The sequence below is a fragment of the Macrobrachium nipponense genome, chromosome 13, assembly GCF_015104395.2.
Source record: "Macrobrachium nipponense isolate FS-2020 chromosome 13, ASM1510439v2, whole genome shotgun sequence".
Taxonomy (NCBI): domain Eukaryota; kingdom Metazoa; phylum Arthropoda; class Malacostraca; order Decapoda; family Palaemonidae; genus Macrobrachium; species Macrobrachium nipponense.
The window spans coordinates 86,508,473-86,527,126 of record NC_087206.1 but is presented as its reverse complement, the minus strand read 5'-3'; the positions used below and the strand labels follow the sequence as shown (position 1 = coordinate 86,527,126).

At 36.3% G+C, this 18,654-nt stretch overlaps 1 protein-coding gene and 1 long non-coding RNA gene across 13 annotated transcripts in view; one reads left to right on the top strand and one right to left on the bottom strand.

The window, feature by feature from the left end:
- The window catches only part of LOC135225167 (mucolipin-3-like), a 150,484-nt gene that overhangs the window by 16,017 nt on the left and 115,813 nt on the right, over positions 1-18,654 (bottom strand). For 11 of the 12 annotated variants that reach the window (XM_064264416.1, XM_064264413.1, XM_064264414.1 and 8 more), the window contains 4 exons: positions 7,063-7,176; positions 6,294-6,416; positions 5,311-5,517; positions 4,901-5,046 (listed from right to left, as the gene is read on the bottom strand). In XM_064264416.1, coding sequence (XP_064120486.1) covers positions 4,901-5,046; positions 5,311-5,517; positions 6,294-6,416; positions 7,063-7,176 — 590 coding nt within the window. The remainder of the gene's footprint in view (positions 1-4,900; positions 5,047-5,310; positions 5,518-6,293; positions 6,417-7,062; positions 7,177-18,654) is intronic. The other variant, XM_064264407.1, reaches the window with a different exon arrangement.
- The window catches only part of LOC135225169 (uncharacterized), a 134,464-nt gene that overhangs the window by 7,323 nt on the left and 108,487 nt on the right, over positions 1-18,654 (top strand). The window contains exon 2 of the long non-coding RNA XR_010316922.1: positions 10,701-10,891. This is a non-coding gene — a long non-coding RNA (uncharacterized LOC135225169). The remainder of the gene's footprint in view (positions 1-10,700; positions 10,892-18,654) is intronic.

Here is an 18,654-nt window from a genome sequence, read left to right as displayed (position 1 = left end):
CTTCCCACCACCTCCTCGGGGAAAGGAGGGCTGGTTACGGCCTCCTTTAGCAGAAGTCGAAGCAACAGGAGTCTTCACACGGGGCTTAGACGGTGCAACCGTCTTAGCAGCCGTGGAAGCGCCAGCTAAACTCTTAGGCTTAGCCGCAGTTACTCGAGATTGCCCAGAAACCTTCGAGACTGCCTGGTGAACCAGGCGGTCACTGTCATCAGTGCGCCGCCTCTCCACCGCAGCGTCCACCATCTCTCCAGGAAAGAGAGCGGTGGAACTCCTAATTGGTCCGTTACGAAGACCGAGTGCCGCCTCACGCCCAGCCCCCTTGGTCACTCGGGTAAGGACTGCGTCCCTACGACGAAGAACCAAGTTGGCCCACAGGTTAGCAGTCTGATGGGCGAGGTAAGAGATAGCTCTAACTCCAGACTGGCACAGTCTCCTGAACGCCGGGTCGTCTTCGAGAGCAGAGCTCCCAGAGCCGGCCGTGACTTTGGATATTGTGAGGGACCAAAAATCCAGCCAAGAGACTGCGTGGAATGCTGCCATAACGGTAGATTCCAGGGCGAGTGCCTCCTGCTGCGAGAACCAGAGGTTCTCCGACAGGAGCTGCTGCAGGGACACACCTGGAGTCAGCCTCGCTAACTCCGGGTTAACCTGTTTCGGCGGTATCGGATCTTCCGATGGCACGTAAAAACGCCTCTGACGCTGTAAAGGAGGTGGAAGCAGCTTGGAAGACCGACCGGACTTCAGCGAGTCCTCTCGCCCTGAGACGAGATTCTCCACTTGGTCCAGGACCGAGTCTGCAAGCTCCGATCGCGGCAATCCCACCGTCATCTTGGGTTCCCTCTTCGGGCCCCAAAATGACTCGAGCCGGGACGTGGGCTCAGAAGGTGGAAGCGGCAATCCTTCCCCAAGGTCATTATGCTGACGAATCAGCTTAATAACCTCAGCAAAGTTCCTCTGAATCTCGGGAGTAACTGCGTCTTGAGGAGTAGGACCGTCCAGTCCCTCCAGCAAGAACAGATCCCGAGACGCTCCTCCTTCAGAAGGAGGAACAGCGACAGACCCCTCGCGGTTGCCTCCAGCTACTTGTGCATACGTCCTGGCCGATCCTAGAACCGTGCCTGGTGCGTACGGCGTCGCAGCGGGATCACGAGAGGCGCACCCCTCGCGATCACTCCTAGATACCTCGCTACTCCCGGCGAATCCCGAGGAGGTTGAAGGTACTGGAGAGACAGACCTGACGCTCCCTCCTCGCTCGCTGGCAGGACCAGCGTGCTTGGAGGGCTGCTGCTGATCCCCAACCCGCGGTGGTGATCGGGCTGCAGGCCTGGCCGCGCTGCTCACCTGAGGCGAGTGGCTCGGCTGAGAACGTCGACCCCGATCCCGAGCGTCAGACGAGCTGCTGCTGGTTGCCGTATCCGCCCGGTCCCAATGGGAGCGGCAGTCAGGCGACCTGCTAGGCTCGCTGTCGCGGTGAGACCGGTGAGCGTCCTCTCGGCGCATCCGCTGGTACCAGCCGGGACCTTTTCCTCGCCTCAGCCCGTGGCCGGTCGGAGACCGTCACGTCAACCCGAGCTGCCGGCTGGTCGCTGCGAGAGCGTCCGCTGGCCTGGCGAGAGTCGTCTGCACGACTCTCGCCAGTCTTCTGCTCCGCGCCTTGGTCTTGACGGCGAGCGAACTCAGGCGTTGAGACTTTGGCTGCACGGTTTCCCGCGGGAGACCGTACACTCGGTACTTCTCGCGAACGAGAAGCCGAGACGGATCCTGGTTTAGCGGCAGAACCGCTAACACCAGGCGAGGAAGTACCAGCCGAAGCTGGTACTCCTCTGGTCCCCGTCTGCTTCTTCTTTGCAGAAGAAGAGACGGGTCCTGTTCCCGAGGGAACAGGAGGACCAGCAGAAGAGCCCCCCGAATCGCCGGAGCGAGACGGGCCCTTAGAAGGTCCCGAAGGAGCCTTCTTAGGGGGGGAGGAGGCAACCTTCTTCTTCTTCGGCTTGGTAGCCTTAGAAGTCGAAGGGGAAGAGGAGGCAGCAGACGACGAAGAAGACGATGAAGACGACGACGACACTTTCCTCTTCTTCCTCTTCTTCGTCAGGCTTCGCAGGACAGACGTCAGGTCTTCCATCCAGGAGGGAGCTGGGGCAGTTGCCGAAGCAACAGGGCCCGACTGCACCTGTCCGGAAAGACCTGAGCCTGGAGCAGCACCACCACGAGCAGGAACGACAGGAACAGGAGCAGGAACAGCAGGAACAACAGGAGCGTCAGCGTCTGGAACAGCGGGAGCGGCAGGTACAGCAACAGGTACGGCAGGTACGGCAGCAGCATCAGGAGAGCCAAGCGTCTTGTCGGCAGCTACCTGCATTCTAGGTACTGGCGGCAAGTCTAAAGGAGAGCTTTTAGGGCAGCGGAAGTCCGGGGTCGGCAGCACAAAGAACCCAGGTGGAGGTGGCACGCTTCTCCTTGGCACGGCAGCGAGAGGCATCTGTATCGCCGCTGTCAGTGTCACGGTCGTCACATGTGGCGTGTAGACCAAGTGCGGAGGCATGCCATAGGCTGGAGTTGTAATTGTAGTTGTGGTAGTGGTCACCACACCATGTGTGACCACTGCCGACCCCGCCAACCGCTGGATTAGCCCTTGGATGCTCGGCACTCCCTGCAATCCCAGCGACTCCCACACCTGTCCCAGGTCGTCCTTCGCGGAAGGCACACCTGCGGAAGCAACAGTCAGGTTAATTAGAGGGGTTCCCTCGCGCTTGGGGGAAGACGAACCCCACCCAGAGCGGACGGAAGACCCCGAGTACAATTGCACATCCGGGTAGCGAGCGCCCTCCTCCACACTCGACGGATCAAGTGAGGAAAAGGACTCCGCTACCCCCCCCGCAGGGGAAGGCGCGAAACGTGGGGGCTGACCGGGGGGCAAGAAGGAAGACGAGGTATCCGTTACCAAAGGAGTCGCTGGAGAGCTTTCCGACGACTCCTTTGTAGGCCTACGTCTCTTCCTGCCCTCGTACAGAACCCACTGCGCCTCGGACCAATTAAGACAAGTAACACAAGGCTCGGCTCGGGAGCATTCTCGCCCCCGACACCATAGTTCGTGAGGATCTACATCCACCAAGGAGCGAAATCCGCCGCACTTACGCCCCTCCAGCCCGGGACACACTCTACGGGCGACTGGGGGGCGCGGCGAAAGCTCCATCTCTTGATCCATGTTTATCAATAAATGTAATACACAAAAATGAAAGTACTGTACTTACAATTTCATTCACTACACAAACAAACCAGAAAGAGGGCTGATACAAAAACCAAAGCATACGACGATAGCGGGCAGAGCGATGACAAACACGTCTTGTCACACCACGGCCGAAAGCAAAAGTGATTTGTTTACCTCCCAGCCGCGCGACGATCGGACAAGCAGTTAACTACCGTTCTCCCCTTGTTCGAAGCTTACGACCGTTCCAGCTGCCGCTAGCTACTTCCTATTGTTAAAGGACCGATGGTTTGTATTACGTATCGGAACAATCGAAATATTGTTCTAGAGACTTGTAATTTGTTGCAAAATAAAGGTAAATGATTGAATATTACTAGAATATAAGAGTTTTAGCTTACAATTGCGTTTTTCGACCATTTTGGTCGAGTCAAAGTTGACCGAAGGTTGATATTTTGGCACTTAACGTTATTTATATGAAAATATTTCAAAACTGATAAAAAGCTACAACCATGGGTTGTTTTTTGTTGTATTCTACATGAAATAGTGCAAATTTTTATATATAAAACTTTATTTAACGGCTAATATAAAACTGTGCAAACATTACGACAATCGGATGAAAAAATTTATGATTTTTTCGGAAGAGTTACCGCACGCATGTAAGGAAAAAGTTTTTTTTTATAAATTCACAATAAATTGAAAAATTGTGCTAGAGACTTCCAATTTGTTGTAAAATTAAGGTAAATGATTGAATATTACTAGAATATAAGAGTTTTAGCTTACAATTGCGTTTTTCGACCATTTTGGTAGTCAAAGTTGACCGAAGGTTGAAATTTTGGCACTTATCATTATTTATATGAAAAAATTTCAAAACTGATAAAAGCTACAACCATGAGCTGTTTTTAGATGTATTCTACATGAAATTGCACACATTTTCATATATAAAACTCTTATGTAACGGTTAATATAAAATGGTCCAAAAATTATGTAAAAGTGACGAAATAATTTCTGAGATGTGTCACTGATGCTTTTTAGTGCGAGAAGAAAGAAATTCACGCTTCCGCGCCTGGGTAACGATTGTAAACAAAACAAGAGCTTGATCCATGAACTCCCAGTTTTCGCCTAGGAGGTCTATAACTATTTTTCCACGAATTTTTAAAAATACTTTTTTTCGTCGATGTTTCGTACGTTGGTTCAGCACCCGACAGACAATTTTCGTCGATATTTAATACGTCCAATCGGCGTTAAAGGTTAATATAACATGACTAAATAAGATTCTAAGATTTTGTTATTTCACATGTAGTTCAGCTCACAAACAAAATTTTCATTGCACTCAACAGATCTTCTCACATAAAAAATATTAAAAGATAATTCTATTGGCAGACTCAGAACTCTGGAGAGAGAAATTTGCACAACCTTTAAAACGTAAGTAGATGTAAGATATTAGTAGATTAGTACATATTAATAAAACAAAAACAAAAACCTTCATAAGAGAGAAAACAGAAATGAAAAGAAACATTTTTAAGGCAATGAACTGAAGCCTTAAAAAACTTCATGTGTATTGTCATAAAGGTAAAGACAAATGATAAAGCAAAATAATGATAAGATTTTGCATTGCAGAGGGATCCTAAAAATGTAATCATGATATTTCATATTCCTGACACAACTTTAGTACGTAGAGCATCAAATTTTACTTACTTGCGGCCACAACAGCATATTGAATTGATGAAATCATGAATAGTTTGTTCTCCATCATCATTGAAGATACCACTGGAAGGTTCCTCCGTGCATTCATTGATAAATTTCATCAGGTCAGACGTCGGAAATCCTTTCCGATAATACTTCTGAAAGCATGGTATTACATTCTTAATTTCCACAATGAATATTTCTTTTGAACAGTGAAAAATATAAATATTTTTGTATATTTCTCTTTCTTAAAGTAATACAGTATTTGATATACTTTATCTGCAACTGAGGACAATATAACAAGATGTATTGCTTGATTAGACAATGGATTTTGCTTGAATAAAAACTTTTTCATTTATTAGTGTTACATAAAATTAAAACATACTACGTTTAAAAAGGAATTATCAATAAATATTGCTTACTTTGATAGTTTCATAGGCATCCATGATGATGGCAATAAAAAGACTTAATATGACATAAATGAAGAGAGAGATGAAAGTGTAGAGGTAGATGCGCGAAAACCACCACACAACCGGATCCTTGCCAGATGTTGACGAAAATGTTGCAAACATATCGTCACCATTGATAAGGCTATACAAACATTCCATTGTTGATGAGAATGAGCGGAACTGTAAGAAAAATAATAAAAAAAATTAAAGACGTTAAGAAGAATGTAAATCATTCACCTACATAAACTGGATTGACCAAACAAAAAAAATTATTTTTCACTAAAATTTCAAAAAACCTAACACACAGACACAGTACATACACGTGGAAAACATCCATACAACTGAGAGACAGCATTTCAATAGGACAGAAGAAGCCACAGCCAAAACTTCCTAAGTTTGAAGTTTAATGATTAATTCTAACATCAATATGGAAGTTAGTATTTGAGAGGAAATAAGGAAAAGGAGCAGTACTGCCAAACCACCTTTGGAGAGAGTTGGGCTTATGACTAATCTGTGCAGTCTTATCATACAGTTGGTACAATGAGGGCTAAAACTATGGCCATCAGACAACTCAAGTGACAACAGACCTTCCCAGGGGGCTTGTAGGAAAAAATGACATACTAGCAAGGGCAAATTTAGAAGGAGCATCTTTAAATGGTATCATTCCCAATAAAAATGACTAAAAAAAAAGGACTTTACCTCACAAGACTTTGTAATATCCAAAATCTGAGGAATCAGAACACACAAAGCTCTGGATCTTGGCATTATTTTATAATCAACTAGCCTATGATCTACTAATCAATCTCTCTTTCTCTATGGTATTAGAATCACACTTTCAGTATGTACCTTTATTTATCTGGCTGTGTATTTTGAAATTAAATTTAATGCTATTTAAGGAAATAGTTTGCATTTATGAATCACGTATTGTCTAAAAACTATGCTGTTAAATAACCTACCTTGAGATGATATGGGCCAAGAACCAACCAGCCACATAAGCTGTAGCCAGCAAATACCATTAATATGCAGATTGAAAAACGAAGTACATTGGGAATGCATTTCTTCACAGTTAGTATCAGGACCTATAAAAAAAATTATCAGAATTAATCATATCATGTAAATACTAGTATGTGAAAATAGAAACGTGAAAATAGAAACAGCATGGAACTCAAGGAAAATGCCCTCACGATTCAATACCATATTAAAATTAAACATGCAAATATAATTATCTTATTATATTTATTGAAAAGTAATAGATGTCAGAAAAGTCATATATTAAGACTACGAAATAATGGAGGTGGAGAAAATTAGAAAATACCGAAGGTCAAGAGAAGAATAATCACTACACTTGTCAATCAAGAGAAAAAAGCTGAAGTAGGTAGGATAAGGGTAACAATGCCATACTTGTTCCATCTAGACCAACTAGGCACAAAGAAACTAGTTGAAATAAAGGTATGGAATTTCAAATTGAAAAGGTCCCATTATTATTATAAAGTATTACAATAATACTATAATCCTGTAGAAAACACCTAAAATTCAAACAATTATCAGCAGGTGATTTAAACAAATTTTCAAATTTCAAAACAAAAATTACAGTGATTTATTTATAAGTTATTTCCTTTTTCTTAAAATCAACTGCCATACACCAAGACCAAACTACACCACTGAATCCTACACATTCAATCTTCTGAAAATCCCCAATAACCACATATTTTGCACTGTACTTACATTGTAGGTTTTGAAGAATCCCAGGTATCGTAACAACCCAAACCAAACCAGCATGTTTCCAACCCCTAGAAATAGGGAACATACATTCCAGGTGTCCAGAAAACCTTCATAACTCTGAAACATAACAACAAACATATGAATGCAATACAAAACCGCTCATATAAAGTCTCAAAATGGGTAACTCTTTCAAAACATAATTAATATTTTCATATCAACCCATTAATTGTGACTGAGCCCAAGGGCAAGTTTGTAGTCAGCAAATTTTCTTAACAATTTCTCAAAATTGTCTGCTAGTCAGCATCACTATAAATGTGCCCTAAAGACTTTGATGTTCCAGGCAATGAAAACCTCACTTGTGGAATTTAACCAATAAATGCAAGTTATCAGAAGGGTTCAGAGGCGAGTACTTCAATTACATATATTGTAATGGTTTTGTATGAACACTTATAATTCTGCCTAAAGAGCAGCTCAGGGCAGAGGACCAAACTGCTAAAAAAAAAAATAAACTCTTAAACACATCAGGTTGTACCTGTAAGGCCTAAACTCTGGCAGTCACATCAAAACTAAGAAGCTTCCTACTGCAACTCCAAAGGATACTCTTGGAATAAATGTGAAAAAGGACTGTAATCAACACAATAAATATGCAAACAACTAAGAAAGTGCCATGTGTTGTAGAATGCCAAAGGGAAAAGTAATAAAGTGATGGAAACACAATCTGCTGCTCATGAACTGAAGCAGATATTACACACCCTACTCATATTACAAGTTCCTGTGAAAAAGGTCCTGTGTGTTACATCCCACAGAACAGAGAGAGAGAGAGAGAGAGAGAGAGAGAGAGAGAGAGAGAGAGAGAGAGAGAGAGAGAGAGAGAAGAGAAGAGAGAGAGAAAGAGAGAGAAGAGAGAGAGAGAGAGAGAGAGAGAGAGAGAGAGGAGTTTTGAAGGGAAGGACAAACATCTTAACTTGTACTGTACCGAATGGCATAGGCACTTTTTCCATCTAAAAAGTCTTGAGAATGGACCACTTACAGAGATCAGTGGTAAATTACTTTGGCCATGACTGCTATTTTAACTGGCAAAAACACTCTGGAGCTCCATACTCAACCACTAGTTTTTCAGAAGTGTAAAAAAGTTCTCATCCTTCTAAGCAAAGCTAATCAATATTTTACAAGTGGAACTGCTCAAAAATGGCTAATTTCCTCATACATGAACAGCTGCTCTTCAGAAGTGGAACAGCATAAATCTTTGGCAGAGGAATGTCTGTGATCTTGAAACAAATGCTGGGAGGCATAATGTCAGCATGTTTTCTCTGGCCTCAATTCCTATGAGCACAGAGCTCCCTACAAACCACAAGTTCTTTCTTTGATAGTTATGGAACCACCCTGAATATGGCACCTACCTCTGCTTGACATGGACTTCTGCATATATAACCAAGTTCAATGGAAAAAAAAAAAAAGACCACTGCCTTCTTTGTTCCACAGTAAATGAAATGTTGGCAATCAAATAATGCTTGTGCTACACAAAATTCTTCATTAATAAATAACAGAAATACTTGAAATGCTCTGCTTTGGATGTTGGCAAGCACTGAAGCAGCTGATAGAGCTTGTCCTCTACACAGCTGATATCAAGGATAATGGTTCCGACGCTGAAAAACAAACATTAGACAAAGTAGTTTTCCTCTAATTGTACTCTTTAAACTAATCTATAGAGATAAGGCAAGGAAGAATACGCAAAAACAATTGTTACCTGAAAAGTTGAAAGTAAATCATGAGTGTTCCTGTCAAAATTAAGACAAAGGCATTACATAACAGATAACTGAGGATACCAGCACTGACACTCATTATGAAATGTTACTCTCTAAAGTAAGCAAAATCACAATGTACTAAACACAGGTTATCAAAATATAAAATTAATTGGAAGCACACAGACAAGGGATAAAGCTGGGAAGAAAAAGACACAGAAAAGCAAAGGCGCAGCTTATTCGCCATGCTACAGAACCCTAAAAGCAAAATGCAAGAACTCAAAAAGAATAACGCTATGACGGTTAGTATGAAAATAAATCGGTCAAACCATAAAGAAACTCACAACAAGTAAGGGAAGTAAAACTTACTTATCACCACACCACACTAAATAACCTAAAGAAGTAGCCTCCAGTTAACAAAAGCCAAAAGGGCACAAATTATTAGCAAAACACAGCCATCCTGGACAATCCATGAAAAAACAAAAATAACAAACATCAAATAATGAGGCTGAAGAAACTACTCACACAAAACAACAAAAAAACACAAAACCCATTTATCTCTCAGTAGACAAGGAAAACTAATGCTCATATTTTTTTCCGAGCTACCAGCCAAAGCATGATACTATGACAACTTTTCTCATTAAAATGAAATGAAATTAATCCAAAATAATCTACATTTAAACTGTAATACAAAAAGGTAATGAAGCAAATATAAAAGGAAGATGCAATACTTAACCAATACTTGACTAAAATCTTGAGAGTTTGGAGAATTTACATGGTACACTAGCAAACGTGGCCATACAAAGAATGAACGAACATCTGAGACCTACTGGATCTTATATGCATAAACACTTCCTGCCTACAACAGTCCTCCTATTCTTTCCTTGAAAAACATTTTGTCTGGGAATATTTCATGACAACAGATGCACAATAAGTGATGGGTTTGTTACCAAAAAAAAAGCATGTGATACACAAGTTGGGTATTGAAGAAAGTCAAGAGGAGCTTTCCAAAGATACAATATAGATTGACTTTACTATGGCAGGTCTGCAACCTATTACCAACCAACATTTTTATTTGTTTTTATCTGCTTTCAAGTGCAGTTTATGTGCAATGGTCAGGTGTCAAGGATAAATGCAATTAGAGGGGAGTACTCGAACACATGGAAAAACAAGGAAAATAACTGTTCTCAAAATAAGCAACATGCTCACTGTAAAGAATCTTCAAACAGTAGCAAAATCCAGTAAACAATATAAAATAAACAAAGGAAACAAACTATAACATCTAGTAATAATGAAAATGCAACAGGTGAAAGGAGTGGTCAAATACAGTTGGCCCTCAACTTATGTGGGGTACCAGTTCCAAATTCTTGATAAAAAATAGCTAAACAGTGACTGTCAGATAACATAAATTTACACAAATCTCTTTCTTTTCTTCTTCTGCATCATCAAACAAATGGTATGGAGGTTTTGAGCATGTTATTATCTCCCACATGAGACGAAGGATTTGTTCCATTAAAGGATCATATATGATGATCACATCTTTCACTACTTGGACCTCAAAAACTGACGAATGTTTTCCAAGTGTCCAAACAGACGGCTTTGGTTCCTCTATATCTTTTGCATCTTTGTCGCAACACTTGTAAAGGATTTCACCAGATCCTCAAGTCCCTCATTGGCAAGGGTTATTTTGTGCTCTTCTATATGTACCCCAATGTCATTGTTGTTTGGGAATAGCCAGAATAGAGGACCTTCAATGATAGCCCATTCATTGTCTTCAAGCATGTTTTCACTAAAGGAATATAGCAACTAGAAAACCGTTCCAAGACCAGCTTGGTTGACATGCAAGCTTCTTGTTACAGTGCATAACATGGACTGTCAACTTTTTTCTTTTTCTTACAGGACAAGGGATTGTTTCCTCAGCTGATGAGGACTGACTTGATTCTGTGGTCTGTGGCATTGCCATACAGCACCTGAATAAGGCAATCTGTCAAGGCCCTGAACCTGGGCATAGCTCCATATTTATGAATGAAGTTGCAACTGGTCACCTTCTTCCATAATGAACCCATCATCACAAAAGAGGACTTGCTCTGGTAAGAAACCTTCCTACTCTTGGACTATTTTAGTTCTTCTGGATAGCTGATACTGCTTAGGCATTAGCCAATGCCAATTCTTTCATGCCCTTGAAGTTTATGTTGCAACACTGTACCGGTTAATCGATTAAGAAGGAATAAACTAATTTAATGGAATATTGGCTATAATAGGAATAAAGAACATCATACATATAAAATCTAGAAAAAGAATTCTGTTCTAAGATACCTTGTTTTTTTTCATATTTAAAAAACATTCCAGTGCTTACTCCTATGCAGATTCCCCTCACAACTCATATCAATATGATACAAAGGCACTGTATAAACTTTCAAAGGGATAGAAAGAAATCTTAGTGGATATTGATTTATATGTAATTTTACAAACCACCAAAATGCTTTTGTATTCTTTGCAAGAACTTTGACATACACAATTAAAGTTATTTTTGAGATTGTAAAATCAGTACCGTACCAACATTTTCTATTGATAAAATTTTTCTTCTCCCTTCCTTACTGAACAGATTCTTTTGTCATTCTTCCTCTAGCAAATCATGCCACTTTATACTACTCCTTAGCCTTTGAGGGACTTTTTCATCACTATTCTGTTTTTTAGACCTTTTCCAACAAAACAAAGGGTGCACACATCTCCAGTAGCAAAGGAACAAGATGAGCTTTGTAAACACTATTTAGTCAAGTATGGTCACATAGGAGGTACACTGGCATTTCATTCATATGGTACCATGAGGTGCTCTGTCATGGCAAAGTCAAATTTTGCATTCTAGAGCCTCGTGGAATTTTTTCCTATATCTACCATCCGCAAGATTTCAAATACACAAAATGAATCTCACATACGTCAAGGGCCAACTGTGTAGCATTACTGAAATGAGATTAATACTGTACCTGAGAGTCAATTACGCGATTTTATCAGATGAACTCCAGTAAAATCTTCTTCATCAGCTGGCTTTCCCATTTCTTTTTATTAATATACACACAAATCCCAGCTCTATTATTCAAAACTAAATGAAACTCCATGCACTGTACATAATTAAGAGAAAATCACTGCCATCCCAGTCTTTTACAACACAAGCCTGATGAATTAGTAATGAACTAAAATTGTACTACACAGTTCCATCTGTGCTGTCTGTCTGTGCGTACTTCAAACCTTACTCCTCAGTTTCTCAAAAACAGAATTTCATGCCAAATATTCAGAACCCACGATATAAAAAAATGACTAAACTCATCTTGGATAAAAAAAAAAAAATCTATGTTTTTCATCATTATTTACAAAACTAATTAATTACAATAATACAATAGAACCTCAACTTATATCAGGATTAAATGCCTCTAGCCTTGAAATACAAATGATTCAAAAGATACTGCAGAGTACAAGAAACAATTCTTTGGAACCACCTAAGAAAACAATATACAGTAGCTCACCGATAAAACGGATTAAAGTATCTGAGCCTACACTGTTATAAAAGAAACTCAGATATATATATATATATATATATATATATATATATATATATATATATATATATATATATATATATATATATATATATATATATATATATATATATATATATATATATATATATATATGTGTGTGTGTGTGTATGTGTATGTATATATATATATAATATATATATATATATATATATTATATGATAAATATATATATATATGATATAGCTATAGCTACTAGATATATATATACTATATATATATATATAATTATTAATATATAATATATTTATATATATAATATGGAAGAGATTACAAAAACCGCTTAAAAGCCACACTTAAAACTAATGTAACTTAACTATAAAACATGGGAGAAACTGAGATATATATATATATATATATATATATATATAGATATATATATATATATATATATTATATATATATAGTATTAATATAATATATATATATATCATATGGAGAGATTCCAAAGACAGCTTAAAAGACAAATTAAAAACTATGTAAATTAACTATAAACATGGAGACTGATATATATATATATATAGTATTATATTATATTTATATATATTATATATATAATATATATATATATATATAGTATGTATGTATATATATATACAATAATATATTATGTATATATATTTATATTATATATATATATATATATTATAGATTAGATTATAGATTATATATTTATATATATATATAATATAATATATATTATAATATATATATATATATATATAATATATAATATATAATATATATATATATTATTGGAAGAGATTCAAAGACAGCTTAAAACAACTTAGAACATGTAACTTAACTATAAAACATGGGAGACTGATATATATATATATATATATGATATATACATATATATATATATATATATATATTATTTATATATATACATATTTATATATGTATACTATATGTTATATATATATATATATAGATCTATATATATATATATTATAGTTGGAAGAGAATTCAAAGACAGCTTAAAATACAACTTAAAACTATGTAACGTTACATAACTATAAAACATGGATACCGTTATATATATATAATATATATCTTATCATATATTATATATATATCTACTATATATATATATAATATATCTGTATGTATATATCTATATCCATATCATGTATAGTCTATACTTAATATATATATATATATATATATATTAATATAATCATATAAATATACCTATATATATAATCATATACTATATATCTATATATATATCTATATATATATATTATATATATATAATATTGTATTATTATATATGATATATATATTAAAATAAATAATTAAAATATATATATTATATATATATATATATATCAATATATATGATATATATATATATATATATATATGTGTATATCTATCTATAATATATATATATATATATATATATATATATGGTATATATATATATATATATATATATATATATATATATATATATATATATGTATATATATATGTGTGTGTTTGTGTGTGGTATGTATGCTTATATATATTATATATATATATACTATATATATTATATATATATTAAATAATATAACATATATATACATATATAATACATATATATAATATTTAATATATTAATATATATACTATATATATAGATATAGATATGATATATAGATAATACATATAGATATATATATATATATGATATATAATAATATACCTATATATATATATATTATATAATTATAAGATAGATAATATATATATATATTATATATTAATATATATTATATATATATAATAATATTATATATGGAAGAGATTCAAAGACAGCTTAAAAGACAACTTAAAACTATGTACATTAACTATAAAACATGGGAGACCGATGCAGTGGAGCGATCTGCTTGGAGAGTTAAAGTGAAAAATGGAATTAAAAATTATGAAGAGAACATAAAGCTGCATCTGGAGAACCGTGGAGCTGCAAGCTTGTCAGGTCCATCCACAGCCTCCACTCCCACCTAACATCAAATGCCCCAATTGTGACAGAGTATGTGGCTCGAGAATTGATCTCATTAGCCACATAAGAACCCATCAATAACCACATCCCAGAGCATTCATACTCAAATCGAGTGATAGCCATGATGATATATATATATATATATATATATATATATATATATATATATATATATATATATATATATATATATACATCATATATACATATATATATATATATATATATATATATATATATATATATATATATATATATATATATATATATATATATTAGGGCTGTGCCTTGTATGATAAGGCGCCCTATGAGGTAATGTTAGACTAGCGATAATCTTACGCTAAGTCGGTTGGTATTGCACTTCCATCTTCAATGGAGTGTCTGGGGGTTTGTAGATCACTTACGAAGTCGGTATTATCTTGTTAGTTATTACGACGATGTGTTAAACTCATGGTGAGGAGGTTCTTGTAGAAAACACGAAATATAAAAATATATATATTCTTGAAGTTTTACATGCTGAAGATCAGATATGATTGTACAAGTCTTCTATGACGATAGCTTGATCGCTTCTGCCAATGATGATGGCTAATCCTATTCCTCTACATGATAAAGCTTAGGTAAAGAGGTACAGGTCTTCTAATGACGATAGCTAACTCTCTTCTGCCTGTCTACCATCTCTGTTACAAGTTATGAAGGAAGCAGATAGTAGTTCGAACATATGAACATACATACAAATGACATAGTTTCATACGAACACACAATCAAAATGAGACACGCTACAGATCACGTAGGCCGTTTGAATTATAGGTCGGGGTAGTTGTCTCAAGCAGGGAGCTTGGACTAATGTTTATAAACAATTGAATGACTACAGGTGACGGCATGTTATCTTAGCCTACATACTTATTGTATACGTCATCTTTAGCGTCTCTAGTCTGATCACATTCCTGCAAGCAATCTGGTTGACCTCTTTAGTTTTAGACTTTTATATATATGGACTAACATTCCATATTTTTATTATGTAAACACTTACATCAGCTCGGTCAGCTACCAAAACCAACCACTGAATATTACTCAAACTTGACTTGCATTTGACTTATAGGAGTGTGATACAGACACTATGTGAATATATATATATAAGTAAATAAAAATTCATGGTGTACATGAATTGATTCAAGTAATAAAATATAAAACAATGATATTGGTAAATAATAGTGATCACGTGATATATAATGATACAGTTTTTCACTTCATTTCATTAAGATACATATGCTACAAGAAATACTAATGTACTCTGATAATTGCATAGAATGAAGATTAACATGATAAAAACATATTTAACTGATAAAAATTTTCATATATGAATTGATAACATTATTAATGTTTATGCTGATTGATTCGTTGATTTTTATGCTAAATGTTATATATCTGATTCATTAATCAATATACTAACTCATATATAACTGCAGATATTGGTAAGATAAAATGTAACAGATTGATTATAGGGTACCTGATTTGTTTATACATATGTATATGGATTCATAAAATTATGATTAATATATGTGCACTTTAAATAGATTCCGATTGCGTACACGCAAAGATATATTTCGATTCTGTTATTTATGACCATTTATATATAGATTCCTAGTGCGTACACGCAAAAAATATATTTCGATTCTGTTATTTATGATCATTTATATATATAGGATACATGACCGAGGTTATACTACTTCACATTTAACTAGCGTTCGAACAACTTTTCGTCCATTACACAGTTCCAGACAACCACCTATAGCCAATGAAACGGCCTTTTTCAATGGTTAAAACAAGGGGAAAATTTGCCTGGGCGGGTCCAACGTTCTATATTGCGCTCATACTTATTCTCTGCATCCTAAGCTACACGATTACGTTCGCGATGAATAGATCATCCCAGCACGAGTCCTTCGCCAGCAAAGTAGAGTTGAATATCCTTCGGGTCGTAATTGTCGGAAGTATGTCCCTTTTGTAGTCGATCTCCACAGCCGCCGGAGCGTTCCGCATCAAAACGAGATTAACGACGAGATACGGTGTCGGTCGAAGAAGTCCATGATGGTGCTTATTCCTTTCACATTGTAGGCGGTTGTTACTCGACTGTAGTCGTCCGCTGCGACGAACGATTTTTTGAAGTTGCGATGTGAAACTCTCGTACTGCAGGATACTGTAACCAGGTTCCATTAATCAGCCTGCAAGTGAAATTATACTTGTCACAAGGGCAAAGTAAATTCAGACGACATCCAAATACAGGGGAGGGAAGAGAGCCATTTAGACCAGACGTAACCCACATGAATTCGCTGATATTTTGGAATTCAAAAGAATCCGCTGTACAAACTTTTTTTATCCAAGGCATTAACAATGAGTGAACCTATCCAGGTCTATGAGGACTGTAAAAATATCCATAATTATAACAAATAAACAGATATCAATACAAATCCCAAAGAAAATTCGATATTACTGGTAGTGAATTACTAGACAAAGAAGTGGAAAACAGAGCTATTTGTAAGATTGCCAGGCAACATAAGAGTCAAAGAGAAGATTAATCATGATTCTGTATTTCTCTATGCTAACTGAAATTAAGTTGTGATAAAATCTGATCCTATGTGCCCTAACAAAAGTTTCATATTCAAGTTTCTCGCGCGCATCCTCTGAGGATAATTTTAAAAACTTTATTAATAGGTAGGAGATTCAACGAAAAAAACTCACTATGTAACTAATTTCTAAATAAACTTTGGGTTTTTCAAGAAAATGTTACATTTTCCCATGAATGTGATTTACCTGGATTGTAATAAGCTACTGTTGCAAGTAAATAATCCATATCCATATCGTGATACTTCTAAATGTCTATGAGGTTCAGAAAAAATTAATTCATTTTGATGTTATAGAAATTCTATTTCCTTATTTTGATTTTAATTAATTTTTAAAATGATTTCAAGTTGCATTGCGCATACCGATAGACACTTGTACCTAACGTCTGCCTTGCCCATGAGAAGTTCGGGCTAAGCATTCCTTTCTCCAGTCAATCTGCTTTTGCAAGCAGAGACGACACACAGATGAAGCCTGTGTAAGCATATTATTGAGGTTAAAAGGAACAAATGCTGATACGGCAATGATGACGTCGTCACTTGGCAGGAGATTGCTCTCAGCCAGCTAAGAGTTACGTTACTTGCTGTAATAAATACGACTTTAGGATAAATTTTTTGTTTTTTAATACTCGACCCACATGAGAAGAATGTCTGAAAAAAAACAGTACCAAAATTGAACAATATATTAGTTTCATGTTGGAAATCTGCATAATTGTAATTATGTTAAATTAAATATTCCTTATTCAAACTAATGAAAAAAAAGGTTTCCATACAAATTTTTATATATACTATTAGCCCTGTATAAGATTCATTTAGGATTATTCCATAGATAAACATTTTCACTTCTAGACTTCCTGACTTTAAAATCTCTTTTATTCTATTTTATTTATTTATTTATTATTATTATTTTTTTTTTCATTGACTACGAATATAAATCACCGGGACAGACAATATGTCAGTAGGTTTTGGATATGTGTTTGAACTTTTAGCTTATTTGTCATTACTAAAGCGTTAAGTTAGAGTTCAAATCTTTACGCATATATATTTGGATATTTAATTAACCTTGTTACGTTTTGCTTATTGATTTTATCGTGATTCCTTTTTTATTATAATTTGTAACCCTTCCGACTTCTTACGGAGTGTATTATATTGACTCCACTTGTATCCATATTTTATTTTATTTTTTTATATTTATTTATTTATATATATGAAATAAATTAATGGTTGGCTTGAATATGTGGAAAAGTGTTCTAGCGGCGTACTGTATAAGGCTACATGCCGGCATTATTTCATAGATACAAGATATAACTGATAAAGGTATTTAAACCGCGAGAACCGCTATAATCCAGTTCGGATCCAATATCACGAGTTGTAACTCGTAAGACCTTGACACTTCCTATTTAATTATCCGTTATTCTACCAAACCGATTGATCTGGGTGATAAAAATAAAAATATTATTGGTTTTTCTTAATGGAAAGGAATTCACACAACGTGTTAAGGAGATTATTATTGATTTACACCACCCGAGTCAGATTATCATGTGTTTTGAAATTCCATGTTTACTGATTTAGCACTCATAAATATTCCTAACGCACTCAATGCGGTGTTTGTTTTTAGTGCTATTAATTCTATATAACGTGTCAAGGAA